The sequence below is a fragment of the Toxotes jaculatrix genome, chromosome 6 (genome assembly GCF_017976425.1).
Source record: "Toxotes jaculatrix isolate fToxJac2 chromosome 6, fToxJac2.pri, whole genome shotgun sequence".
In the NCBI taxonomy this organism is placed as follows: Eukaryota; Metazoa; Chordata; class Actinopteri; family Toxotidae; genus Toxotes; species Toxotes jaculatrix.
In genome coordinates, this window is record NC_054399.1 from 29,250,670 (window position 1) to 29,278,304 (window position 27,635).

General features: G+C 41.8%; 1 protein-coding gene across 7 annotated transcripts in view; it reads right to left on the minus strand.

Annotated features, from left to right (window-relative positions):
- Nucleotides 1–1,500: 1,500 nt before the first annotated feature.
- Nucleotides 1,501–27,635, minus strand: part of ptprfa (protein tyrosine phosphatase receptor type Fa) — a 225,811-nt gene continuing 199,676 nt past the window's right edge. For all 7 annotated transcript variants that reach the window (XM_041039769.1, XM_041039766.1, XM_041039768.1 and 4 more), the window contains 11 exons: nucleotides 24,072–24,195; nucleotides 23,637–23,812; nucleotides 18,173–18,292; nucleotides 17,680–17,834; nucleotides 15,402–15,687; nucleotides 13,197–13,375; nucleotides 8,354–8,480; nucleotides 7,007–7,132; nucleotides 5,804–5,958; nucleotides 4,759–4,894; nucleotides 1,501–4,038 (listed from right to left, as the gene is read on the minus strand). In XM_041039769.1, coding sequence (XP_040895703.1) covers nucleotides 3,970–4,038; nucleotides 4,759–4,894; nucleotides 5,804–5,958; nucleotides 7,007–7,132; nucleotides 8,354–8,480; nucleotides 13,197–13,375; nucleotides 15,402–15,687; nucleotides 17,680–17,834; nucleotides 18,173–18,292; nucleotides 23,637–23,812; nucleotides 24,072–24,195 — 1,653 coding nt within the window. In that variant the 3' untranslated portion in view covers nucleotides 1,501–3,969. The remainder of the gene's footprint in view (nucleotides 4,039–4,758; nucleotides 4,895–5,803; nucleotides 5,959–7,006; nucleotides 7,133–8,353; nucleotides 8,481–13,196; nucleotides 13,376–15,401; nucleotides 15,688–17,679; nucleotides 17,835–18,172; nucleotides 18,293–23,636; nucleotides 23,813–24,071; nucleotides 24,196–27,635) is intronic.

The following is a 27,635-nucleotide window of genomic DNA, read 5'->3' on the forward strand; positions in this document are numbered from 1 at the left end:
ATGCAATTAAGATTAATTAGATATATATATAATAGAAAAAGAAATAGAGACTAAAGATTAGACCCATAGCTATACCGTGTTGAATACACACACACACACACACACACACACACACACACACACACACACACACACACACACACACAAATATGCGATACACAATCTCATAAATAAAGGTGCACAGTCTGTCCTGTACAAGGAGGAGACCATACTAAAAACTATACTATTGTTTTTACACTGGATCTAAGATGTTCAGCAGGTAGTGGAGGGGATGTGAGATGTTCTCCATGATGTTCAACTGTCAGGGCTCTAGAGAAGTCTCCAGCACAGAGCCTGATCCATTTGTTCAGTTTGTCTGTGTCACTGGCTCTGATGCTGCTGCCCCAGCAGACTGCAGCAAAGAATGTCGCACTGGTCACAGCAGACTTGGTAAAGGGGAGGTGTAGGAAGTAGGAATAATGTAAGCCACTGGTATTAATCACTGGGGGATGCATGAAAAGGAAGCATCTGCAGGGGCAAGGAGGGGTTAGGGTCTATGTGGCCGGAGGGCGGAGGTGGGGGCAGCTGGGGATCCTGTGCTGAACCTGTTGAAGAAAACTTTCCAACTCTTCAGCTCTGTTCATATGTCCTTCAGCCTGATTCCTCTCATCATTGAAACCTCCAATCTTATTCATACCACATGAGCCATAACACATCCCTCACGTTGTTCTGCTGGAGCTCATTTCCCAGCATCCTCCTGCAATTATCTCTGCTTACAGAGTAATATCTAACTGCTGTAATACTGACCCAGGTGCCAAATTAAAAATAATACCCATACAGGTCACAAGGGGTCACTGAATGGTTTGTTGAGTATTAAAATAATGTGACTCATATGTTATGACCTTCACTCACCAGATCTCAACCCACCTGAACATCTGGAGATTTTGGACAGACAGACAGTTCTCTCCACCACCATCATCAAAACACCAAATGAGGGAATATCTTGTGGAAGAATGGTGTTATCCCTCCAGCAGAGTTACAGAGAAGTGTGTACTCTGAGGTTGTGAGACTTTCTGACAGGCCTCCAAACAAAGTGCATATTTAACTATTTTTTGATAAATTTTATTTCCCTTTTTGAGTTGAGTCATTTCTTAAACATAGTCTCTTTATATGTATGTAATATAATATTTTTGCTATTATATATACATACATTTTAATTCGTATTATTATTTCTTAGCAGGAATAGGTTTCAGTTGTTAAGGAGTCTTGTAGCAATTATGCAGAATAATAAAAAGTCTTGCAGGACTTGTTTATAAAAATTATTTTCTAACAGTCAAACACTCCTTTCAGAATTCCTAAATATGATCTCCTGTTACTCCGGTCTATAATTCACTCAGATAAACATTCAGTCATGACATCATGACATCACTTTCTTCATATATATGTGAAACACTGATAATCCAAACACCATTTAACCTAAGTAGTGAAAGAAATCCAACACTTTTATATTAAAAACCCAGTTATTCAACTTTATTAACATCAAGGTTTTCAAGACATTTGTCTCTGCTTTTTTTTTTTTTTTATTATTAACAAATAGAAAACAGATCATGTATACAACAGATAGGACCCCTATAGCACAACTCCGCTTCATCCAAAACCACCTCATTCTGTCATCTCATCCAGTGAAAACCACAGAGAGCCACCACTGAACACTGATGCTGCTCGGAGTTACAAGTCTGTCCATCTGCAACACAGTGATAAAATAGTTGAGCTGTAATATATCGTGAAATGGGATCCAGTAAACTGCTTGTGTGTCATGTCTATATAAACCATGTATGCAAACAGAAAAGTGCAAGTCATAAGATGAATGTCAGAAACGTGTGGGGATCACAAAATCACTTCCCCCTGTGGTGGCAAGAGTCACGTTAGGTGCAGTACATGTGGTCCACGATGTAACGGTGCACTGTCCATACTCCATTTACTTAACAACAACTGGGTCATTTTTCTTTCAATACAATATCCAGATATTCTGTGAAATGAGTATGAGCACAGAAAACCAGACAGCACGTTAGAAGAAGCTGGTTGATAGCAAGCTAAAGGTGACTGAGAAAATATATTTTTTTATGATTTTGTTGATCTGGCCCTTCATACTTTCTAACTTTTTAAATGATCTAATAGAGCCCCCAGATTCCTAAATGACTTCCAAACTCACTGGTAATGCTTTAAAATTCAGTTGTGAACTGTGCTGGTTGTGAAAACATTGACAGGTTGGATATTTTGGGATGTAGGGCTATGTTATCTGTTCAAACAAAATCAAGGACTGTATATTTAAACTTTGTTCAAAGGAAAATATGATATCCTAAATGTTTGCTCTGTAAAGAAATCCCATGTGTACACCCAAACCCACACTGAACTGATCCTACTAACAAGTATTGTGTGTGTATCAAAGCCTGATCTATCTTCGTCCTTGGTTCCATGGAGCTCCACTGTGAACATTAAAATCACTTCAGTGAGTCATGGTGTTAGACTGGGTGACATGTTTCCTCCTCATCATGAACACACACATCGTAGTTTATCTTGACTCTGTCACATACACACAGTCCTACTGCCCCAAATACTCACTAGAATGCAGAATGTGGATTAATCCGCTGTTGAAAATAGTCCCCAAAACAAATGCACAATTTCTTCTTGTTTTCAGTAACATTTGCTAAAAACTACAGTGTCAGTCTGTCATAGGAAATTGTCATGGGAACAGCTTGGTGCTGAGAACCACAGACAGGGTAGGGAGGTCTTTTTATGAGATTAGTTGACTTAAGGAAAAATATAGCATAAAGTCAGTCTTATCTTTCAAGGTTTGGCAGCTAAACACATTTAACCGATTTAAATTCATCATTGAATCTTGGTCTAATTCTCTCAGTAGAAATCATCCTGTGATAAACTGGGGTGTTGGGAGTTCTCCCCTGGTCTCCTAATTAATCTCTTTTTTTCATGCATGGAGCATGCGATCTGCATTTTTACGCCGTCACACTTATTTCACCAAAAAAATCTCGAGAACAGGGTGTCGAGTCTACCTGAGCCCACTTTAGAAGGGATGTGAAAAATATTGTGCATACAACCTTTCCAACATCTTTATATTTCTTTTGTTGGAAGTCTCCAGATCATCGAAGGCTGTGAGAAAATCACTCAACAGTTATGGACAAGAAACTCTGTACATGCAAGCAGTTGGTTCAGATGTGAATAGTCTTTGCAAGTTTATAGCCATAGGTTAATTTCACACTGTAGTTCACAAACTTAATCTGTTTATGTGATCTGTTTGGTACATATCATTATCCTCATCATTCTGTTGGATATCCAGACAGGAAGTCGAAACCCACATTTCCCTCTAAACAGGGCCAACGGAGTAACAATAACATCAGAATATCATATCTATGGAACAAAATAAAATAATTAGCAGCTGTGAGTATACGCTCTCCAGTATCAATATCTTTGAGCATGTTGAAAATACATGTCCTTTGTGCTAATGAAAATAACAAAAAGATAAGCAAATTAAAAAACGCGACCCATTAAGACATAATAATAACCAGTGTAAGTGATTATAAAATAATTTCTAAATATTCATAACAACATCGTAATGATGAATATAAATGAAAACAGCAGAAAAATAGTTTTTGCTATTAGGAAGAGGCAGAAATCGGGGAGTGATGGGAGTATTCAGTCAAGATTCAGAATGAGGCATGACGACGAGTCTGTCGGGGTTGGTTTTTGGGAGGTTTTGGTGTTGGGTCTGTGGCAGAATCATGGCACCAGTCCAGCAGGAGGCTGTTCTGTCCCCTCTCCTCTCTCTTCTAATCTCCCCTGTTTCGTGCTGTGGTCACCTCCTCATCAGTCCTCCATGTGACCTCCTCATCAGGCCGCAGGGACTGATGGAGCTGAGTGGATATGGCTCAGAGGAGACACCAAAGTCTTCTGAGGGTGTCTTTCTGGGTGGCGTTATGTTGCATAGTGATCGAAGCTTCCCAGGTACTCCAGAGCAGCCCGGTAGCACAGTTGGTACTGGTCCTAGTAACAAAAAAAAACCCAAAACAATATTTTAGTCGGTTTGTGAGTGAGAAGCCAGAATTAAAGCAGTAATAAACATAGAATGAAGATTATTGAGATGTTTCAGGTTGTACAATGTAAACGTTATAACCTTAAAAGGGCAGTGGTGAAAGGTAACTTCAGTACATTTACTGAAAACGTTTGTTTTTTTTCCTCCACTTGGGGGCAGCAGAAGAAAAAAAAACTGTGACCACAACACTGACATATTATCACCTTTTAAACCCGATATGGTGAACCTGTGAACTTGTGAAAACACATTTGCCAATTTACACATCCAGCAGACCTGGAGCAACATTAGCATTCAGTTGATATTGACTTAAAAGCGTCATATGTCACATCACATACCCCCCCCCCCCACACCCCCCCACCCATCACTAGGAGCCAATAGCTACAAATAGTGTCAACCTGTGAGAAACACTGCATCAACCACAGCATAATGATTACAGACATGTTTAACATCACGTCTGTCAGTACATTCACATGCTTACATTCATTCTGTGCTTTGCCGTTGTGTTTTCTGAAGTTTGTGTATGTGTACATCCAACATCCAGCTTTATGATGTTAGAATTGTTCAGCTGTGTTATGTTTACCCCTCTGTGTTCTATTCTTATTGACATGACATTTTCCTCTGTCTTGCTTTACGCCCTGTTCCTCATGCACTGCAGCAGCAGGGTGTCATACCTCTGTTTGCACCATGGCTGGCCTCTGAGTTCGGAGCGTCTTGACGGTCTGGAAGAGGTCGACCACTCCCTCGTACCTCATCCTCTCCAGGACGATGCTCAGGGTGATGAACACACCGGTCCGCCCAACACCGGCACTAAATGACACGCATGGTTAGACACCTCATTACAAATCACCATGTTCATCACACACATACACATATTTACATCTGTAGGACAAAAGAAAAGAAGAGCCTCACAGTCTGTAACACATGGAGTCAACACTTTTATAGCTGCTTAGCATAAAGTCAGAACTTTAAAGAAAATCTCCAAAGGATCTCAACACGGTAGCTGTTTGTGTATTTGTCCACTCAGTTAAATGGTGTTCTGACTTTTCTGATATTCTGAAAATCTCCCTCTGCAGAGAACTGCAGCGATGTTTGAAAGGAATTAGCTCAAAACACAAGGGATTATGGGAATAAGGAGATGGATGTTGAAATCAGATAGCAAGCAGTTCCTCACGCCTTGTGAGCCTGACAAATAAAAACCGCTGCAGAGCTGATTATAGTAATAAATTCAAACTCTGTGAAACTTAGTGTCCAAGAGCTGTTGATTGAACTCTGATGGTAATTTCTGAGGTTGCACTCGTTAGTGTTGTGTTATTGTATTGCAGTAATAAACAGTAATAAAATCAGAATAGAGATAAACTCGAATGGCACTCAGTGGAGCACATGCCAACAAATATTGACCAAAATGTTGAAAAATGTCCGATATCAATGTTAAGGGATGTGATAATAAAAATGCCTGGATCCGACCCTTTAATCAGACCCACACCAAAATTGAATGGGTTCCTCCCTGGCCTGTGCCTCATTTTTGCATAATCAATAAACGCACCAACAAACAGACAGGGGTGGAAACACAGCCTCCTTGGTGGACGTAATTAGTCAGTTAATCAAATTAAAAAATAGCCACGTTGCCATCAGACACAACCCAGGTCAAAGCTGACACCTGCCTTTAAAATGCACACACACACATACACACACACACACACACACACACACAGTTACCTGCAGTGCACAGTGATTGGTCCGTCTTGTCCAAATTGCTCCTTAGTTTTATGGACTTGGCCGATGAAGTCGATGAATCCCTCCCCAGTTTTTGGCACTCCTTGTTCTGGCCAGTCAGTGAACTGAAACTGCCTGATGGTCCTCGACTGACCATCCTGACAAACACACAGGAAAATGGTGACACATAATGTAAGCACACACACACACACACACACACACACACACACACACACACACACCTGTTGGGGGTAATGCATTATCATGGAATAAAGTATTACTGCTTAGAGGTCCAGTTTCATTTGCAAAATACAGACTTGAGAGATTTCTCTTTCCCCTTCAAGTCCTTTTGTTTTAAATTGTTTGGAAAATGATCTCATATATATTTGAATACAGCAGGTAATTCGCACAATACCCTTCAATTTTCTCAACATTTCCCTAATATCTTATGTTCCACAAGACTTTCCCAACATAAAGTATCCTTTTTGTGGTATTTCTTACGTTATAAAACCTTGATTTATTCTTTTGTCTGGAGAAAGTATACTCTACCTACTCTTCTACAGTTCTTTAGTTTTCCCATTCCTCTGACTGTCCTCCCACATTCTCCTTTGCATAATGTGTTATCCCTGCTTAGCCTTTGTAATCCATCATACAACTTTGACATGTTTGTGTGACCTAGATCTGATCTGTCAGCAAGTTTAAAGACCTTCACAACATCATAATCCATCTCTTCTAACTTTAATGTGAATATGGCAGCTTTTCATTTATATATGTTTTGTATGTGCTGTTTTGAGCCCATTCTTCTCAGTGTCAATGGGTCAGATCCATGGAAGGGGATGAGGGGTAATTTGCAAATCTACAAATCCCACACCTAAGAACATATAGTTGACTTAATTTTGGAATAGAAGCATAACTGCCTTTTCTTCTTTCCCAGCAGTGAACTCTTGGCCCTGTGTGGTGAATGCAAAAAGCCCCAGTCCTCCCACTTAGGTGCAGTGAAATTCACAAAATGCTAAATACACTGATGGAAAACGAAACCTCTGCATGCAGTGAAAATGTTACTCTGCTAGCACAAACATGCTCCATCATAAAAATAGCGCCCTAAGTGGCGCTGATGTCCCCTCCAATTAAAGTGAGCAGAGCTGAAACCACCTTCCTGCTGCCACCTCACGCAACAGCAGCACAGCTCCGCTGAGGTGAACCTACCCTGGCGTCTGTGACTTTGAACTCTCTCAGGATGTACTGAGGCATGTTGTACTCAGCCATGGGGTCCACAACAAAGTACTGGTAGCGTGCAGAGCGCTCGGCAGGCCAGTACTGATGGCACTTTTCCTAGAGAAAGGAATAAGAAGATGTAGGATAATATGTAGGGCATGCAATCAGGACATCTGAGTTTTGGGGGTTTTGCAGGGATGTGCAAAGAAGATAAAACCACTATGGTTATAAAAGCTGTAAACAGCAGATTAATGCTGTGAAACCATCAGTCACTGTTAAGGGACGAGATGTATCATTTGTACAGTGAAGGCAAAGTCAGATTAACCTCACAGGGCAATAACATGCTGTTGGGCCCTACTGACCACCCACACCTCCCTCTTTGTCACCTCCAAGTACAGTGTGCAAATAGCTTAATTATTTTCCCAGAAAATAACCAGTACTCCCATGACACCTGGCGCCAGATTTTTTGTATGTCAACTGATTTGCAGTAATAATTCTTTTAATTTTGAAACACAGTGTTTTTCGGGGCCCCTGGCAGTCTGGGGCCCCAAGTCATCCATCCACTTTGTTTAATTGGTAACCCAGCCTAGTTAGTGAGACAGATGAACAGTATATATAATATTTACATGTGATGTGGGCAAAGGAAGAAAATGAAATGAATTACCAGGTTTGATAAGCTGTCATCAGTTTGATAGGCATATTACTTTAAAACCCACCTCATCTATGGAAAACAGATGGTGGGAAAACCCTGCTTTGGTTTGTTTGAGCTGAACTTTGATTGACAGAAGGTGGGGCCCAATATATGAGGGAATCTTAGCTAATTACAAAAACTTATATTTTGACAAGAAATTGGAAGAGAAACAGGCTAAAGTGGTGTAATCTGATGTTTTGCCTGAATTGTGAAGTGCATTAATCTGAAATGGTAAGCAGGTAATTGCTCTGTCGCAACATGTGACCATTGGCATGTTCATGATTCGGTATGAATAAATATTTGTCTGCGTGACCACATGTACTTATTGTGTGTCTCTAAATAGAATTATATAAATATGATTTTATATAGTTACTCTGTTGACCATCAAGTATCAAAATGGTATCAAAAAGCACAACTGAAGCAGATAAATCATTAATTCATGGAATTATACTTAGTCTCCTAAAAGTAAGTACAATTTAGTACCAGGATTCTTTCTTACAATGAAAAACAGCATACCAGGGTGTCTGTGGGTCCTGGCTAATTCTTGGAGTTTTACTTCTTTAAATGCCAATGCTTCAATTTTCGTCAGTTCGATTTCACACTGTTTTACAAACTTCATGATATAAGGTGAGATTGTGTTATGTTACCCGTCCCATCTCGCGGAGTTTGGTGAGCATGACTACAATGGTGGAATTGTGTTCCCACAACATTCTCCAGAAGTCCTCTGTGGTCTCGGCTAACGGGCCCTGGGTGGCCATGTATGCTTTCTGCTGCCTGCAAATTGGAACAGAGACATGTCTGTGTTTACTCCTCAGGGTTCTGGCAGCACTGCTGTTATTTGGACTCCATTTCAGCTTTCTTCCTTCTCAGCCCTAGTGGTGGTTGTGGTGTAGCATTTCAGTATACTGTAATGAAAGTAGAGGTGATGGCAGATAAACAATGATGTTGTGGTAAATGATCATGTCCAGTCACATTTCTATCATCATAAACAGTCAAAAAGAAACAATATTCTGTTGTTCAGTCTTAGCTTTGCCAGACTACAATTGGATGACCTTTGTTTGTAGATAACTGAATCAACTTGCTATAGAGCCCAAGGGCAAAAATGAGCTGAGGGCCCTTTCACCCCCCTTTGCTCCTGCTCTATGCAAGTGTTACCACCAAACAAACTGTTCAGAGCCTGAAACATACCCAGTTTCTATAGAAGCGTTCCAACTTTAGACTTTAGTAAGTGTAGCCTTTCACTTTTCACTGGAGGAAACTGCTCATATAATGTAGAGTAGCCCAGATTATCAGAAGATGCTCATAACAATCTCCATCTGTCCAATCAAATAAAAAGAAGCCCAAGTGGGTGCAACACTCTACCCCATCTCCCAAAAGTACCCATCTATACAATCAATGCAGTACTGTAATAATAATATTACCTGGCACCTTTGCTGTTTTGTCCTTTAATTAGCAGTAATTTAATTAAATACAACATATGTGCCATTAAACGCAACATCAACCAAAATAATACGAGAAAATAATAAAAGTTTTATAGCCAGATTGTTACACAACGCTATTTGCCCCCAAAGCATAAAACTTTTCTGTTAGCCGCTGAATTCCTTTGCATCAGATTTGGAGCTATTTCCACTGTGATGTAGTGTTTTTATTCTCCTGTTTATTCTGTGCAAATAAAATGCAAAATACAAATAAAAGACTATGACTGCTTTGCTGTCAAATAACATAGGACCTGTCTCAAGGTGGTTCCTATATCAGCTGATAATGGATACGTTAGCAGTGCACGGTCCCAAACAAATGTGCAATTAACCAAATAATCAAAAATCAGCAGACACACTGTGAACAGCTGGGGCTTTGGGGCCCTTGGAGGTGAGGGTCCATGGGGGTGGTTGCCCTCTTTTTTGGTATGTCAACTGAAGATCTAAATAAAATGTTAGAAGATGCAAATATACATTAAAAATCATTGGCATTAAAGGTATGTGAGCCTGCAACAATAATGCAAAGAAAAGACAAAAAGAAAAAGAAAAAATTAAGTTAATTCAGTTTAGCTGGCTTTACCGTTCACCACAAACTTTTAATAGCCTCTAATTCAGTGATATCCTACAACTGTTGAATGAACCTCTCAGGTGTTACATATTTAATTTTACACACCCCCTTACAGTACTTTTGATGAGTCAGCTGTTGAGAACGTGTGCTCTGATACTTAAACGGTTTTGCTTGAACAACACAGACCCTCTTTAACAGCACTGTTAAAATGACAGATGCTGTCCCAGCTGCTCAGCCAGACTCGAGGCCATCCACTGCAGTTACAGGACACCACCACCACCAGGGGGCAATGTTGATCCATGGCAGCTGATGGCTTGGGTGACTCTCTCAGACCTGTGATGCCTCGGTGCTGATGCAGCACACATATACTGAGTCTTTCTGTTGTGTTTGTCTGTGTGTGCCAGTGATGGCTGACTGTTGTTTTTGGTTGTGTGTCTCAGGTTTACCTCTGGTGCAACAAGCACTGGAACCGTTATTTGAACATTTCATAATACAACAACCAAACAAACTAACGAACCGAAGCTGCTGTATTTTGGTGGAAGCTGAGCTGTCACTACACCTGCTGGCTGCTCCGGCTCTGCACTGCTGAACGATCAGAGCAGTGGATCCTGGATCAGTTTGTTTGAGGTCAGATGCGGGAGGTTGAATACGAGAACTGCATCATTACTGACCTCTGTGCATTCAAGCGAAGAAATAGTTTGGCAACTAATAAGCTCCTTAAAACTTTAAAGAGTTTTAACCAGCTAATATTACTACAGTATATATCATATTAAAAACCAAACTCAGAATTTTGTTTAAAGGACACGTCTGACTTTCTTTTACTATTTTTCTAATTGTCATAAATCCTGTATAAAAAACAAAAAACATTCTTTCAGAGCAGTAGGAGTCATTTGGCATCCCCTCCACCAAGATTCTGCAAGTTACTACTTAAACTTTCACCTACTGTTCTTACTGTAGTTGTGTGCACACCGTTTTCCTGTGTTATGAGGGATTATCAGCAACTTTTCAGACTTTCAGTTCCAAATGATGCCTCAGATAATCTGAAGAAACTGAGAAACCTACAGGAACAATGGCCAAACCAATTAATAAGTATAAATAAATTAATTAATAAGTTTTAATGACAGAATAACAGAATATTCCTTTGGTCACATTAAAACCAATCAGCAGATTTAAGCAGGTCCTTCTAAAGGGAACCAGCAATGTGCTGTCAGAGGTCAACAAGCCATTTAAGCACAGCAAATGTGGTTGGTACTGGTAGGAGTCTGATGTCTGACTTCTTATCTTGCATCACCATGGACCACAGACACTGAGGTGAATGACTGCAGCGGATACACCTAGAGGTCACTGGACACCTCCACTAATCATCATAATCATGTCTATCCCCCTCACCTTAATCTCTCCTAATCCACACTGTGCACTTTAAAGGCTGAGCTCAGAGGATGCTGGAGCTCCCTGTATCTCACTCCACTCTTAATTACTGCAATAGGAATTAGAGAGGAATTACAGGACACCCCTGCCTCCTTCCCCATCCTCCCTTAGGTGGGGGGGTGCCCAGGGGACATCATTAGGTGCAGACAGCCGAGAACAAGATACACCCACCCTCGCTGCAAGTATAAGGGGAAGTCCTGATTCATTAGGCGCCGCTTTACTCTTCTAGCGCACCGAGAAGTATTTCCAATTAGAGTTTCCATTTTTCATGAAAGACATGCTTCTCTGAGAAGCCTGTGATTGGCTATTTATCTGACACAGAACAACATCAGTGCGGACAGCTAATAGGTACGGTTGTATTAGCAGATCAGCCGGACTCTCTTCACCGCTCCTTAATGAGTTGTCACACAAGGGTGTTGGTACACACAGGAGCAACACACAAAAACATATAAAGATGAAGTGTCCTCAGACAGAGGTCTTCTTTAAAGCATGAGGACTTTCCTGGATTTTAATTTCTTTTCTCTGAGCTTTCCAGCCACACCTTTATGGGGGTTTTGTTTTCAGCTTTATTATCCATGAAAAGTGAGTCAGTGACAGCCCACTGCCGGCTGCTTTGGTGTTTTGATGAAGATTCTAACTGATGAATGGTAAATGGAGGGGCATGGCTGTGGGACTGAACTGAACCTGGTTAGCTGGGGAGGGAGACAGACGTCGGTCACAGAGAACCACAGAGGGCTGGGCTGACTGCTCAGTCACACATCTAGACATCAGACACATCTCCCTCTGTTGTGCTCTCTCTCTCTCTCTGATGTTTTACTTCTTTCACACTGAACCACCAGTTCAATTTATATAGAGACCCACCAGGAAAGGTCCTGCTTCTCCTGATGGCTATTCTGCCATTGCACTGAAGAGCTAAACGTGTATTAATCCGCTGCTGAAAATAACACCCAACAAATACACTCTACACACAAACAGAAATGAAAAAAAAAAGAGAGCACAGAACAATTTAGCAGACAGACAGACAGAAGTCGGTTGCAGTGAAGCTGCATCAGAACAACTTGTCAGATGGTTGAACAGCTTCATTCCTCGCACTTTTCATATGGACACCACAGGAAGCCACACCATGAATGTCTTCCAGAAGAGACTGGGAACGTGAGACATCTCCCTCCTCTCTCCACGATGCCAGCTTTTCACTCTGCCATGAAGTGTGGCCGTTTGGAACAACTATAAACACTTTTGCTTTCTCAGGTCAAAGGTCGGGTTATGCACAAACGTAGAACATAAATGTAAACTATTTCTTTTAACTTTTCTGTTTGTATATGTTAAAAAAGGGCTAACAGTTTCCCTTTGCCTTCAGTCTTTATGCTAAGCTAGTATATCTGTTTTGGCTGTGTAGCTAACACACAGGAGACTGATATTTGTCTTCTCATCTCATTTTTAGACAGAAAGTGAGCAACTGTATTTAGAAATGTTGAACCAGTCCTGTAAATACTAAATTTGTCTGTTGGGTTTTTCAATAATTAAACTGTAATGACAGTTAAAAGCAAATAATTATCTCTCTCTCCGCAAAGGGACTGAAAATAGACTGACATCTGTCTCTCAAGGGTCATGAATGAAAAAGCCTCGTGGACAAAGGCAGGACTGTGGTCTTAGGAAGACTGGAGTGACCGGTTCATTTCTCCAGCTTATCACCTGCCTCAAACACACTATCCATTTACAAGAGAGAAAAAAAAAAAACAGGGGAGCATTAACAGGCCTGTCAAAGAGACCAATTTGTTTTGATAACTGACACAACAAAAGGATGGGAGGCAGTGAGACACTGGACTCCGTGTCAGCCTGTTATTAAATGCTGTCAGCTGCCAGAGAGCAGGTCCACCTCCTCACTCATGAGAGGCATTTCTGTTTTGCAGTAGTTCAACACATCCATAGACCACTTTTCTTTTTTTTTTTTTGCACAGTGCCCTTTTTGTGTCCCCTTGTCTTTCACATTCCACAGTGAAATGGTTTCTGTGAACTCACCTGTATCCGTCAATGAAGCTGGCGTTGATGTAGTCGGAGCCCTCCACCCCTCTGATTGGCTGCAGGGGGACGCGGGTGGACTCAAAAGGCATTATGTTCACCAGGCGGTTCTTGAATTTGTTACACGGCAGGTTGGCACTGATGAATCTTGAGGTATGTGCTTTAGAGTTGGCCAGTTTCTGCGGAGACAGAGAGGAGGACACGTCTGTCTCCGATGCTGCTCAAGACACCTGATCCTCAGCCCAGAGGTGACTGCTCTGCAGCTTGACAACTACACCCACAGTCTCCGCTGTCCGCCTCCAGTCTTTTAAAGTGCTAATACCACCGGTCTTGGTGGAGTGTGGAGTGTGAACAAGGTTGTTAAAGGGCACTGGGAGCTAACACCTTTATCGATGCATGAAAATGATGCTCTTTGTTCTCTGACTTCAAAAAAAAAAAAAAAAGAAAGAAAGAAAGCCTGATGCTGGGTTGTGACGACACTGAGAGGTCAACTCGCATTTATTGTGAGCTGAAGTAGACAGGCTGGTGCCAATGAATATAAGGAGAATAAAACTTTTGAAAACAACATCCCAATTGAGTGTCTTCATTTTTTTTGGGGGGGGGGGGGGGGGGGGGCACTTTGCTGACAGGCCCTAATGTGATTCCACTGCATTGCAAGGGCAAGTGTCAATTTGAGAAGTGCTTGCGAAAGAAATTTGCAGTGAGCTGAGGTTTAAAATTAATTATGCTCTGTCTGGATTTACAGCCACCCTGCTTGCTTGAACAAGCAGCATAATTTAGGTTGTGCCTTGCCCCCCTCCCTGTCCTCACCCCCTCCCTGCCCTCACCCCCTCTGCCAAAAGACAGGGGCTGGTTAAATCACCATGGTGTCGCTCAGTGTGTGAGCAAGCAGTCGGGGATGGTGGAATGTTGCAGCTCATCCCCTGTAAAACCACCTCACCCTGTCAGACATCCAGTTTTGGCCTGGCCCTTCTCTCTCCTTCACTCCATCACTTTCTCCCTCTGCATTTTCCCACTCTCTCCTTCGAGCCTGTCGTCTGAAGCTCAGAGGTTAAGCTCTCGCAGCTCCTCCTCTGAGAAAGAGTTCATCTCTGTCACACAGACTGAAGATGGAAATCCCTCCTCTTCCCTTACTTCCGCTACATCATGCAGTTAAAGGGGCATTCCAGCCATTTAGCACGGCACTTCCAATGAAGACTGATGACTTTTTTTTTAAAAAACGGTAAAAATGGATGCAGCAGAAGCCGAGATATCCCAGAGACTTTTAGTTCCTTGCGTCACCCTTATTGTCGACTGTGACTTTCCGCCTCAGAGTAAGCTGCTGCTTGCCTCCTTCACTCCTTCACCATCTCATTCTGCATTTTCCTGTGCTCTCCCTCTCCTTCAGCCTGTCATCTGACAGGCTCAGAATAATTTAAGCTCCTGCAGATGCAGTAAAACATTTACGTGCATTGTAACTTTTTCACAGCAGACATTTGCACTTGTCAAACACAGATGTAATTAAAAACATAAGTAAGTGTCAGTCACTGTGTTGCATGGCATTAACTGCTGTAATGGAGCATTGTTAATGTTATTAGTATCACCTGCACCTTTCCCAGTAAGACAAGTCAAAATGTCTGCTGTGAAATGAACCTATAAATCAAACTTAAGGGTGCTCTGATGTTAGCGAGGCTACTGAGAATCAGGTTAGCAACATTTAATAAGAAAACAAAACAACATGTAAAGTTTTGACAGGGAGGTAGAAAGGTAAAGCAGGTGATGTTCATCATATTGGGACAAATACGAAACATGAAAAAGCATTTCTTGTTCTCACTGTCTGACGAGATACTCCTGTGTGTGTTTTGTGTGTAAAAACTTGGGCACAAAGTTCAACTCGCATTCTTCATATGTACAAAAGTGAAAAAAAAAAGGCTCATGCTTGTAATAAGGTTAAAGGTCAGCCTCCAGGCAGCAGAGACCTGCAAATTCACATTACACCTGGTCTGAGATCTTTTGCATTTCTGGTTCAGCTCAGATTTGCTTATAATTTTAAAAGGTCTGTTTTTATTTCACGTCCCTTTTTTTTTTCACCATGTTATTCATTTCATAATGCCATAGTTCATCCCAAAGTCTGTCATTCAGAGCCAGAAGAAGACTATCAAGCTGTTCAAGGTAACCATGCTCTCCAACTGAAAAACACAATTACAAAGAAAAAAGGTCTGCTACCTTGAACTCCAGTTCCATGGTGGTGACGCTCTCTCCAGGAGGGATCTGGGTCAGCTTCTGGATGTGAGCGTAAAGGTTGCGGGCGGGGACTTCTGTGTTGCCACATGTTGCAGCTTCTAGCAGGGCCTCGTGGATGAATATGTACTGATCCTCTGTCTGCACCATGTAGTTCCTTTGAGCCCGCATGCACGTCACGTGACCGTAAATATCCACCGACTTTTCGTGCTTCATCCTCTCCAGCATGGCTTCGATCACAATGAAGCAGCCTGTCCGGCCCACACCAGCACTGAGAGAGATAACGAGAGCATATATACAGACAATATATAGACTGACACTGAAAAGGAGCTTCAAGGTGCCGTTTTCTCTGTTTACATCCATTACTATACTCTTACAGGTTGAGGCGTCACAAAATGCAGCATAACCTTGAATTACTCAAGAATTTCGATTGAAGGAATGAGAATTAGTTAAAGCAAGTCTGTTACTTCTGAGAGAAGAACATAATCTTTCTTTTACAAATAAAAAGTTGAATTCATAAGCAACAAAAACAGCCTTCTTCAGTGGTGTGGTCAGACTGAGAGAGGGATTTGCAAAGATGAGATTGGACACATATGCACCCTGGACAGATGGGAATGAGTTTAGGACACATCCGTCCAAACAGAAAGTGTTTCATACTGAGACCAAAAAAAAAAAAAAAAAAAAAGAAGAAGAAATTGTTATAGACAGAAAGTTCCTGTCATAGGCTGAGCAATACAAAGAAAGACACACTCCACAGACACACAATGTGTTGCACACATTGAAAGCTAGGAACAGCTAACGACTAAATATTCATTCACATTGGCTGTTTGAAGGTAAGTAAACCCAGAAGAACTAAAACACTCCAGCAGTCACATTCTTCCAAAAATAAATGTGAGGTGAAATTTTGCTTTGCCTATAGTCTGAACACGGCATGACTGTGTTTTACTATGTTCCATCATCCTGTATGTCACTTGTGTCCACAGTAGCTGCTCTTTCATAAAATGAACTGTGCTTTTATTTAGTTACAAGTTCACTGCCCGGTTAGCTCAGCCCTGTGACCTGGGCCCGGACCCAGATAAGCGGCAGGTGATGACATGACATGACATTTAAATTTGATTTCTAGTGAAATAAACATGACAAAGACTTTTTTTTTTTTTTTATCATGTCAGACACATGCTGTGCAGTGAACACACAACATGTTTCTGACAATACACATGTTGTGCATTGCCTCAGCCCTTTATGTTGTGCAGCTGCAGACTGCGACATCGCTGGCCTCACTCTCCCTCCGGAAAACTGGACTGGGTTTCAGATCTATGTCTCTCTTGTTCATTTGATATGTTTGATATAAAGCTTCACAGAGCAGCTGGGTTAGTAAACATCAGCTTCAAGGGTTTCTGTCTGTCTCTTTGTCTGTTTTTTAGTTGTCTTCTTTTAACTTGACAATTACTTTGATAACTTTACTGTGAATAATATTAAGTGGTTTAGGCAAAGATTCTGTATTTCCACATAATTGTAGGTAAAGTACACAGTCTTTTTGTTCTGGTACCTATTGAACTAGGTCTGGATGTGTTGTCTGGCCATGTCTAAAGGCAAATGAATGTCCACACGAGTCAGGGAGAATTGCCTGCTGTCACAGCCTCTTATCAGCCACAGCCTCCCTGATTTACCTCTGAGAATTTGCTGTCTTTTATGAGTCTTTGTAGCTTCAGTGAAATTAATAACACAGAGCTGGATGACTCACAGGTGTCCATTGACTACTTTCAAAACTGATTGTTAATGGATGACTTGGGTATTGGCTCACTGGCATCGCAATGGCCTTGGTCTGTAAGTGCCTGTGTCTAACATACTTTCCTCTACAGCCCAACAACTCATAGCCTATAGAACTGTCAAAGAAACAACAAGAAAGTTCAATAAAGGTTCATGGACAAAGCTCCTGCTTTGACAGGGTCTTTAATCCTCTATTAGTCCTCATTTGACAATGTTAATATTCCTCTGATATGCTGACCTGACAGTACGATGTTCCCATATGGGCGAACCCCTGAGCCACCATGTTAGAGGTGTTGATTCAACAAACAGTGCCAAAAGTAGCTGTGTGAAGAATGAATGAAGATCTGTTTTCACTGCGTAAAGTGGACATGCTTGTTGGTCTGATTGTTTTAGAAAGTTACGCGATGGCTGGATGCCTCTGGAAAGGGGATTTCACATTACACACTCTGTTTTTAAGCGGAATGTGGCCTTTGCGTTAATGTGAGAGGTGGTTTACCTGCAGTGGACCACCATGGGTCCAGCGTCCGGTGGGTTACAGGCCTTGACTCTGCGTAGAAAGGCCAGTGTTGGGGTGGGATACTCAGGCACTCCATGGTCAGGCCAGGCCATAAACTGGAACTGTCGAACCTCTCTTTTCTCACTCGAGCCGTTCTGTTCAAGCATACACACACACATTTACACACCTCTGGTCATTGATAAAAAATGTCATTCAGTTATCAGGCTGATTGACAAAAAATGACCAAAATGATTTAGCACCTTGTGAGAGAAGTTGAAGTGCAATGGGCTTTTAAGGTGTTTCCTAGTTTATTATACTGATTTATGTAAATTAGAGCTGGTGAATGAGGTAATACGTTTATGACAGTCATGTAAAAGCCAGAACAAGACACGCATTTAATATATTTTTCTGCATCTCCTCTCATAGCTGCTGCAGCCTTCATGTTAATCTGACTGCATTTAATTCAGATGATCAGTTGACATGAAGTTCCCACCTTATAAAGAGCGAACGTGCGGACGTTGTACGTAGCCAGCTCCACGGTGTCCAGCACGGTCACCTGAATCATCCCATATGTCTCTGTGCCGCGACTGGGCCAATACTGGTCACACTTCACCTGCACAAAGACACACACTAAAGTGTTTTCTTTTTTTTTCCCCCCCCACAAAGAATAGTGTTACTTTTGAAGTGTGAGAGGGAGGAGGAGGAGAAAAGAGCTGAGAGGTGAGAAGGGTTTGCATCTCTGGATACTGCTCTGAATGTATGCATTTTCTGGCCTGCTAGCTATAGCTAGATGTCGATCAGAGTATCTGAGCATCGATCTGTTAATACAACCAGCTAACACTTTGCTCCAGTGCAGAATATGTTGACTGCTGCTCAGATCGACATCTATTTTGCTGTGGATATCCTCAGCAGAATGATTCTTAAGGGTTTTGTTGACCCCCTCACTTTTCTTCTAACACCATCCTCAGGCCAAAGTCTCAGCTGGAAAACAAGAAATCTAGCAGGTTTCCAAACAAGTATTTTAATTACAACATTCAGGTCACATTCGCATTAATGTTCACATTCGGGTTATTTTCTGATGAAGAAAATGGTCAGTATGTAGATTCACAGATACTATGAACTAATAATTATGTCATGATTCATTAATGCAGTATTTCCCAGTCTGTTCTCCAGTAACTTATCATCATCTTCTTCGTAGTCCTGGCATCGGAGTCAATAGGGAGCTGCTTATTAATGCCACATTAACCATCAGGTTGCTCCTAAATGGTTCCTTCTTTGTGTACCCTGATGTAAAGTACACAGCCAGCCTGAGCTGCTGGGTTGGCTGTGTACTGGGTAAACTGTAACTGTCTTCTGTTGTTGAAGTCAAGCACCTTAGTGCACGAAGCTACTCAACAACAGTGTAAGTGTGTAAGCAGAAGCCCTCAGTGCCTGTAGACCTACCCAGGTAAACAGTCACCTCTGTAAGTGAGCAGTATGTTGTTTGTTTTTTCAGGTTAGTGTTACAATAACCTGCTTTCTGAAACACTGTGTGTACAGAACAGTGATCAGGGCAAGAAGTTAGAGACAACTGATTTCCCTTAATCAATCAATCATTGCAACCATGACGATGAACGTTGTCTAACATTAATTTGAACCTAAACCATGATCTTTTCCTAAACACCGACCAAACCAGGACTGTTGCACAACCTTAACTGCGTGTTGCATGTTCATTCTTGTTACCATCATGACGAAGGTCTGGTACACCTGCTGCTGGTAGTAGTACTACTACCATTTTGGATAGTAATATTAAGGTTAAGGTCATGACCTTTGTTGTTTCAGAACAATAATAACTACTTAGTTAAGTTTATGAAACGATAGTGGCCATGCTTTAAAAAATGTCAGTGTTTAACTTTAAACCATTGAAAAATTAAGATTGTCAACAGAATGATACACTGTTACTATAAAGATTTTAAGTTAACATAAATAATAAAATAAAAATGAGTTACAATTAGCACTGATGAATTTCTTCATGGTGTCTTTGGATTTCTCTCTTGCCAACAACTGTTATACCAATTGTAATAAATTGGCACATTTAAAAAAAAACAACAAACACAAGTGAGACATCCCCCTTCTGAGCTTTGTTATGTCATGTAAAAAGGACACAGAGTGAGACAGAGCTCAAACAGGGGTCTTCAGAGTAAAAGACTGAGTCATAGGACAAATCGGTCCAATCAGCATGTGCCCTGTTAGTGTTGCTGTTGATATTCCACTCCTGGCTGTGGGAGGGATGGATGCAGAGCATGACAGGAACACACATTTGGACATCAGCGCTTACTTGAGGGGACTGCTGGCTTCAGGCCGCAGGAGCTCGGCATAACAGATGGCACGATTACGCTTCACAGACCTGGGTGCGGGTGTCAGTGTGGGGGGGGGGAATGGGTAAGGGGTTGTTTGGCGAGGCCTGTGGCCGAGTGCAGGGCCACATGGCCTCTGGTCAAAGTGATGTGAGGAGCCGGTTCACCAACTGGACAAATCACACACAGCTCATTAAGTGTTAAAGGAAAACACAAAGTCGTTTGTAAGAATGACAGTGATGTATGATTACATTTTTTTGACAAGGGGCGATTCCTATGAATGGTGCTGTTATATTGCTGCAAAATTTGTTAGGGAACAAATCTGGTAAGGCATGGTGGGGATACCAACCTATTAAGACATCACTACACCACTGGCTTTATGTAAGCTAAAAGAGTTAATGGTTGCTGTATTTATTCCTTCTCTCCATACTGGCTGTGAAGGGACACCTTCATAGAGTCACTACACTATATGCCAAAATATATCCATATATTCTGCCATAGCTAATATGAGGTTTCAGCAATCTGTGTATCTTTGTCTTGGCAGTTGTATGTTGATTTATTACTGGTGTTTGCAGGTCTGTAGGTAAGAATTGTACATTTACAACATTAGACAGGCTGCTTGTAGGTAGCAGTAGTAACGCCAGCTGTAGTAGAGACTGCATTTGTTTTTTCTTTGTCATGTGGAAGCCTTTCATAGCTGGAAAATACGGTAACTGTTTTGTTTGTGGTTTTGGAAGCTTTCAGCCATGAAAACCAACCACCTCTGCAATGCTGGAACAATACCCGAGCCCACATTTTCTGTGTGCCTGCTGGTTGGTGCTCATGTGATTGAACACAACTTAGATGTGTGTAAAGTGTGAGCATGGTATGAAACTTTTCACATGGGTTCTTCTATAAAATAGAGCCATTGTTGATGTTCTGTATTGTTTATGTTGTACAGAAGCTTAAACAAAATTTCAGGTAATTTAATTATGAAAAAACAGCTGACATGCAGGATGCAGGTAACTGAGAGACTTTTGTTGCCCTGAGGGCCTGGGGCCCCAGGGTAGTTGTCACATTTGCCAAGTTTATAATCCAAGCTTGGCAGTGTCAGGTCCAGCCAGTGGACACTACCAATGATAGACCAATAATAAAGTTCTCAGATGTGACCTAAATCCATTCTACATACAAACTGTATAAAGTGTGTAATATACACTAATTGAAATTCGATACTATTTTTGTAGTAAGTATTCAATAAGTCAATGTACTTAACCATTTTGTACGAGCAGGAAATGAAATACTTGAGCCAAATGACAGCAAACTACAGTTCCACTGTCAGTTAAACTTTACAAGGAGAAAACAGTGTGTTTTCAAAGATTTGATAGTTTTTTTTGTTTTGTTTTTTGTTTTTTTGTTTTCCCAGATCTTCCTTGAACTGTTTCATCACCATCTGCAATTTGTTTTAAATCTTTAAAGCAGATTATATGCAGCTCCGTCATTCCCTTTGTGCACTGCACTGCTGCAAAATGGTACAGAGCGAGTAACATGCGTTTCATGATGTCGCGTTCAGCTGTACACACAAGAAGTGATGGAAGTCACAGTGTGAAGAATGGAAGAAGGAGAGCTTCAGGGGAGACGTTCAGACCCCGCTTACTTTCACACCTCCACACATTACTGGGCAGAGCTCAGGTCACCCAATCAAAAAGCAGTGATTGTGGCCACGCACACACACCCAAAACTCTTTAGTCAAGACTGAGGAAATGAAGTAAAAATACACATGAGGAAAAGCCACATCAAATACTGAGACTAATTTCTTGTGAAAAAAAGAATCAGTACTATGTCAGCGAATGTTTCCTATTAACCTCAGAACAGTCACATTCATACAAGGCTATAAACTGAGATCCAGTTTCATTTAGGAACTGCAAACACTCGTGCATAACAGAGGCACAACACTCACATAAACAAACAGTGCAGAGCCCAGACTGCAGCATTTTATTGGTGAAACACGTTTAGGGTTTCCTTGTTTCTTAAAGTGCCACAATCTATTTCACATGTTAAGTGTGTTAGCAGCTGAGCAGACCACAATGCACAGGGAGGGTGATCGTTGTTCTCTGGCTGACCGTGGCCTTAGGAGTTTGCTGGCTATGTTTTAAATGACAAAATAGCAAACTCCTCCTGAAGGGGGCTGATTGGTTATATAAACTACTTAATGCATGGTATTATAATAATAAGTCTGCACAATCGACTCTTATTCTCATCAGCAGTCATTAAGGGGACCAGGGCTTTAGTTCAGGAATCAGGAGTGCTTGATGCTGCTGTCACTTCCACTTACATCTCGTCTGAGTTCTCTCTCTAAGGGCTGGGAAAGTTGCCTTCAAAGATAATCTATAATAACATTATAACCTGCTCACAATGTAAACTGATAAACAACTCATTGAAATGCTGCTAATGCTGTAATGCAGATTTCTGACTCCATGTTACTTTTTCGAATGTAGCTCCTTTGTTTCTGGATTTAAATGAAGTAGTTAAGTAACTACAGCCCAGTGAATCATTTATCCCGACTGAAAAACTGGAACTTCAAGCTGTTATTGATCCACCACGCAGCATCACTGCCGTTTCATCAGGTTGTTGGTCTGTTCCACACTTTGTTTACAGCGCAGACTAGACTCAAAGTCACTGCTCAGAGTTACACTAAAATTTTTGGAGTGGATATTCATGGTCCCCTGAACTTTCCTTCAGTGCTGCCATCAGGCCACACTTATACACCATGATGATCAATGTCTAATGGAGAGGACGTCTGTTGACACTGGCACAAAATCTCCGTTTTAAAATTGTCTGTGATTCATCACAGATTTTTTTTTTTTTAGTCATAGCTTCACTGAATTTGGGACATGTAAACTGTAGTGTATGAGTCTCTCACATCAAGGACAGACAGACAGACTGGCTGCGTTTGGGTATCAGCAGCAGTCGTGATCTCGGTCACAGTTAGAGAGGATCTAATATTTCCTGCACCTCGGGTTGAACCACAGACAGGTGTTACTGGCTCTGGCAGAGGGCTGATGGTCTCTGTCACAAATAATAATGGCACGCGCCTGTGGCACGGAGCTCTGCCCTTTGGTGGTGGAGTTATTAACAGTGTGAAGGAGGGCTGGCATCATTACTCATATGAACACCATTCCTGCGCTGGTACCTCTCATCTGATGTGTGACTGGCTGTGAATGCCTCATATCTCATGTCCACTGGCAGGGTGATGCTGTTGTAGAGCCAAGCTCATCTGTATCACTAGAACTAGAGCCCAACATACAGAGCTGTATATCACTGGCAGTGCTGGAGTGAATGACCACAGTCCTTTGTGATATTATGCGCTAGTATCCCCCGACATTTTGCATCAGCAAGGCCCAACAAATCTGGGCCCCTGTGATGGTTCAACCTCAGGGGCCTATGACACAGTGGGTGATAGTAATGGTGATTCAAAGGGAACATTTAGAGTGGGCCTCACTTTGCTTTTTAACATGTAACCTTTGCTTGTGTAAAAGAAATGGAATGAAGTTGTTGAGTGTTTACCACTGCAGATAATATAGTAAACCATGGCCACTGTCATCAGTTTATAATTTTTACTTTTTCTCAACAGGAAAGACTCACCCGTGACTTCTCCTCCAAACGGGTCATCATGACGATGGTGCAGGTTCTCTGCTCCCACACCATCCTCCAGAAGTCACTCAGTGTCTCCGGCAGGGGCCCCTGCGTGGCGATGTAAGCATTCTGCTTCCTGTAGCCGTCAATGTAATTAGCGTTGATGTAGTCGCTACCTGGAACACCTGCAGCCAGGATCAAGTTGGACAGAGTCAACAAGGAAATTTAAATGGGAGACAATCAGCAAAGCGGAGCAGGGTGGGGGGGTCATGATGGCACACGTTTATAAAAAAAGGGAAAATCAGAAATAAAGGTTTGTCTTTAACATAACCTGTGTAAAATAAAGTCCTGGTTCTCTCTGCATTTGAAATAATAATAAGGGCTCCGGCCACTATCTGAGAGTGTGTGGTATGTACGGTCCACTTCTCCTGAGACATCTCTTACCATCCACAGGTGTAAGGATGACCCTGGAGTGGTCGTAGGCAATAACATTTGCATAGCGGTTCTTTGGCTTGTTGACCTCCAGGTTTGAGTGCTCCCAGGTGAACTGCTGTCCTGGATCAATAGACTGACAACACAGGGGAGAAGGGAGAGAGGGAGGGACAGAGAGAGGGATATATGGAGGTGGACGGGGGAGAGAGAGCAGGTAACCATTTACTATAGTGCCTGTATTATTTTCTGTGGTTTAAAGTCTGTCAGGGCTTGGAGTGCAGAATCCAGGCCATTAAGTGTGACACAGAAACTAATTTGTCATCCCTCCTCCAGCCTCATAACATGGAAAGTCCTGGATGATCTCTAAGCCCCCTGGATACACACTGGACTGTTTGGACACTCCTTGAAACCCCCTAACTGCACATCAAAACAGCTCCAGTCCACTATTTTGATCCAGACTGACATATCTCAACTACTGGATGAACTGACATCCAGTTTAGATACAGATATTCATGAGCCCCAGAGGATGCATCCCACTGCCTTTGGTGATATGCTGTCTTTTCTACTAGTGCCACGATCAGGTTTCACTTTGTTCAATGCTTTGGTTTACGATGGAATATATTCAGAACAAACGAAACTCCCATCAGCCTCAGGTGGGCTTTGGGTTAATGTGTACATTAGCATAACACAAAGGACACTGAACTTAGACACAGTTTTTGCAAACAGAGCTGCTAACATGTCTGTAGACTCTAGTCTTCTTCAAATTTATGATGAGCTGTTTGTGGGCAGCAGGGTGTAGTCACTGCATTGTTCTTTTTGTAAATATTCTACACTTACTGCGTCTCTGCTTCAATAATTCACGCTACTTTCATCTCTCCCTGATTGATAGTGCAATTCTTCAGTACACAACAGATGGATCAAACTGAATAAATTCTCTCTTTTATGTGATTCTTTAGTTTTCGAGACAAAGAAACGTGAGATTGTGAAAGATGCTTTTCTAAAAAGTAGTTTCTACTTGTTTATTTGTATTCAGTCATTGGTGAGTGGAGTGAGGAGCCACGCCTGTGTCCCAGGGATGGCGGTGATAGTGTGCGCTGATATGAGCTGGCCAGGTTTTCACTGCGCCGTCTGCTGATTGGTGTCTATTGATTGCTGGCTGTTAACGCTGGCACAGGTTTAGCTGAATAATGTCATGCTGAAGACTGTTATTCATGACTGACCTTTCATGCTCCTACTGCTTATCTTACATCATCTGGAAAACAAACATATGCCTCTGAACACACACAGACACACAAAACACACATGCAGGCAAAATGAAGCAGAGATGAGGACTCTAATATCCTGCTGCTTTTCCTCCTGACTGGCTGGATGGCCGCTCAGCCCCCCCCCCCCCCCCTCCTCACCAGTCTACAACTGATAATGATGACAATGGAGAAAGAGGTTGAATGCACATCTTATTTAACAGCCTGTTAGGTAAGGCTTCCACTGCGCTACACTGACAAACCACTCACATTACTGGGATGCGCTCTGCTGACGTGTAGATCAGTTACTCAGCATGTCAGTGTAATCACAGGCGCAGAGCTGCAGCTTCCCCAACAAAAAACAAAAACAGGTAACGAGAGAGAGAGAGAGAAACAGCCAGGCGTGAAGCATGTGGATCAGTCCATGGCAGAGTCAGTCCAGCACCCAGCACCTGCTTGAATTGGCTGAACCTACAATGCCAAACATTTTTCAGATTTGGAGAATGCTGTTTAGATTAAACAACATAAAAAAAAACACGTGTAATGATTTGTAATCAAGAAGCTTTAGAAGAAGAAGAAGCGCTCCAGAAAGTGGTCCACAGCAGAGATGACGTCATCATCAATGTTAAAATGGAGACCACTGAACTGCTTCTTCATCTTGGTGAAGAAGTAGTGGTCTCAGGGGTGATAAGCACTGACTACACATTTAACTTTAAAACTGCTGCTGTTTATGAAGCCACACCTTGATAAAGAGCCTCTTAATAATTATCGACCACTCCCTGACCGATAACTCTTCTCCTTCTGCCTGAGGCCACAAACCTTTCAATCGCCCCTCGTACACAGCATTAGCTTACAGCCATTCCTACTCAGTAGGCTGCTGGTGTTGGTTTTGGTTGTTTGTTTATATCTGAACAGAGTTTCAAACCCCCACTGTACCAGCCCTCCCGCTGTGCTGGTGAGAGAATCCAGAATAAAACTGTTCACTGTGAAAATCACTGCGGCACAGTGACTGGGTTCCTGTTGGCACCTGGAACTTCTGTCAGCAAGACAGAATATTTATGTATTATATATACATGCAATTATTTTGGATATGTCTCTTAGCTCTTCTTATGTTAGTGTGTAAAATATGTGTGTGTGTGTATTAGTTTACTGTGCTTGTGTATGTGTCTGCGTCCTGGCCCAGGGAGCATATCTGTTTTCGTAAAGAGACAGTTATAATACACTCTGGGCGGTTGTCCATCCTGAAATAGATATTAATAACAGCAGCAGCATGGACAGTATTCCTGGGCCAATGCAATGCAGAGGGCAACAGATGTGAAACAGATATTTCAAAGGCTGTGTCAAGAAGCCCTGAGGTTCAGTTAACAGCCAAAAAACAAGGCAGTGCAAACCACCTTTAATTCATTTAATACAGCTAAAAAAAATAGATGTAATTATTATTATGCAATGAAGAGAACTGCTGTTGTTGAGGCCATATGCATTATATAAAGTGGTCTCCAGTAGTCCCCAAACAGACTGGATCATTCATCAGATGTAACAAGCTATGAGATCCTGTGGCAGGTCTCATTTTAAACACAGCCATTATCAGCTTTTCATTTCAAGCCCTGCTGATCTCACTATGGACTGATGGCTGGAAGCTCCTATGCAACAGGACGCAGGAGGACATACAGTGTGTGTGTGTCTGTGTGTGTGTGGGTGTGTTAGAGTGAGAGAGACCTAGCGTTACTGTTGTTGTAGGTCTGCAGTTCTTCAGTGTTTTGATGGCTGTAGAGCAACTTACACTATCTATCTATCTATCTATCTATCTATCTATCTATCTATCTATCTATCGGCTGCCCATATTTGAAGCATGGCTCACAAAATTAAATCTTATCTGAACTGAATGCTATTGTTTGGCAAACACAACAAACTGTCCAAAAATTGCACTCCATTTCACCATGCTGAGTAAGGAAAAAGAAAACAAAAAAAACAAACAAAAAAAAAAAAAAGAAAAAACCTGGGAAAGGTAGAAAAGTTGATTCAGTTGATGTTTCATAATTTATATGCCCCCTTCCTTCTGCTGTGCATAAACAGTGCACCCATCTGTCCTGGTTTATCCGCTTGGAAATTCACCACTTTAAATGCAAATTACCTTCCTTTGTAGGACATCAACAAGCCATAATCCTTCAGTGGCTTTTACAGTAGGTAAAAGCAGTGGGGTATTATTCTCGGGAAGGAGGCAGAGAATTCATGCATACTTAGCAGCATCCTTTTTTTTTTTTTTTTTTTTACATATGCTGAACTTAAACTTTGCAACAGTAAGCTAGCTCTGTACATGAGCATGAACATCTCAGGA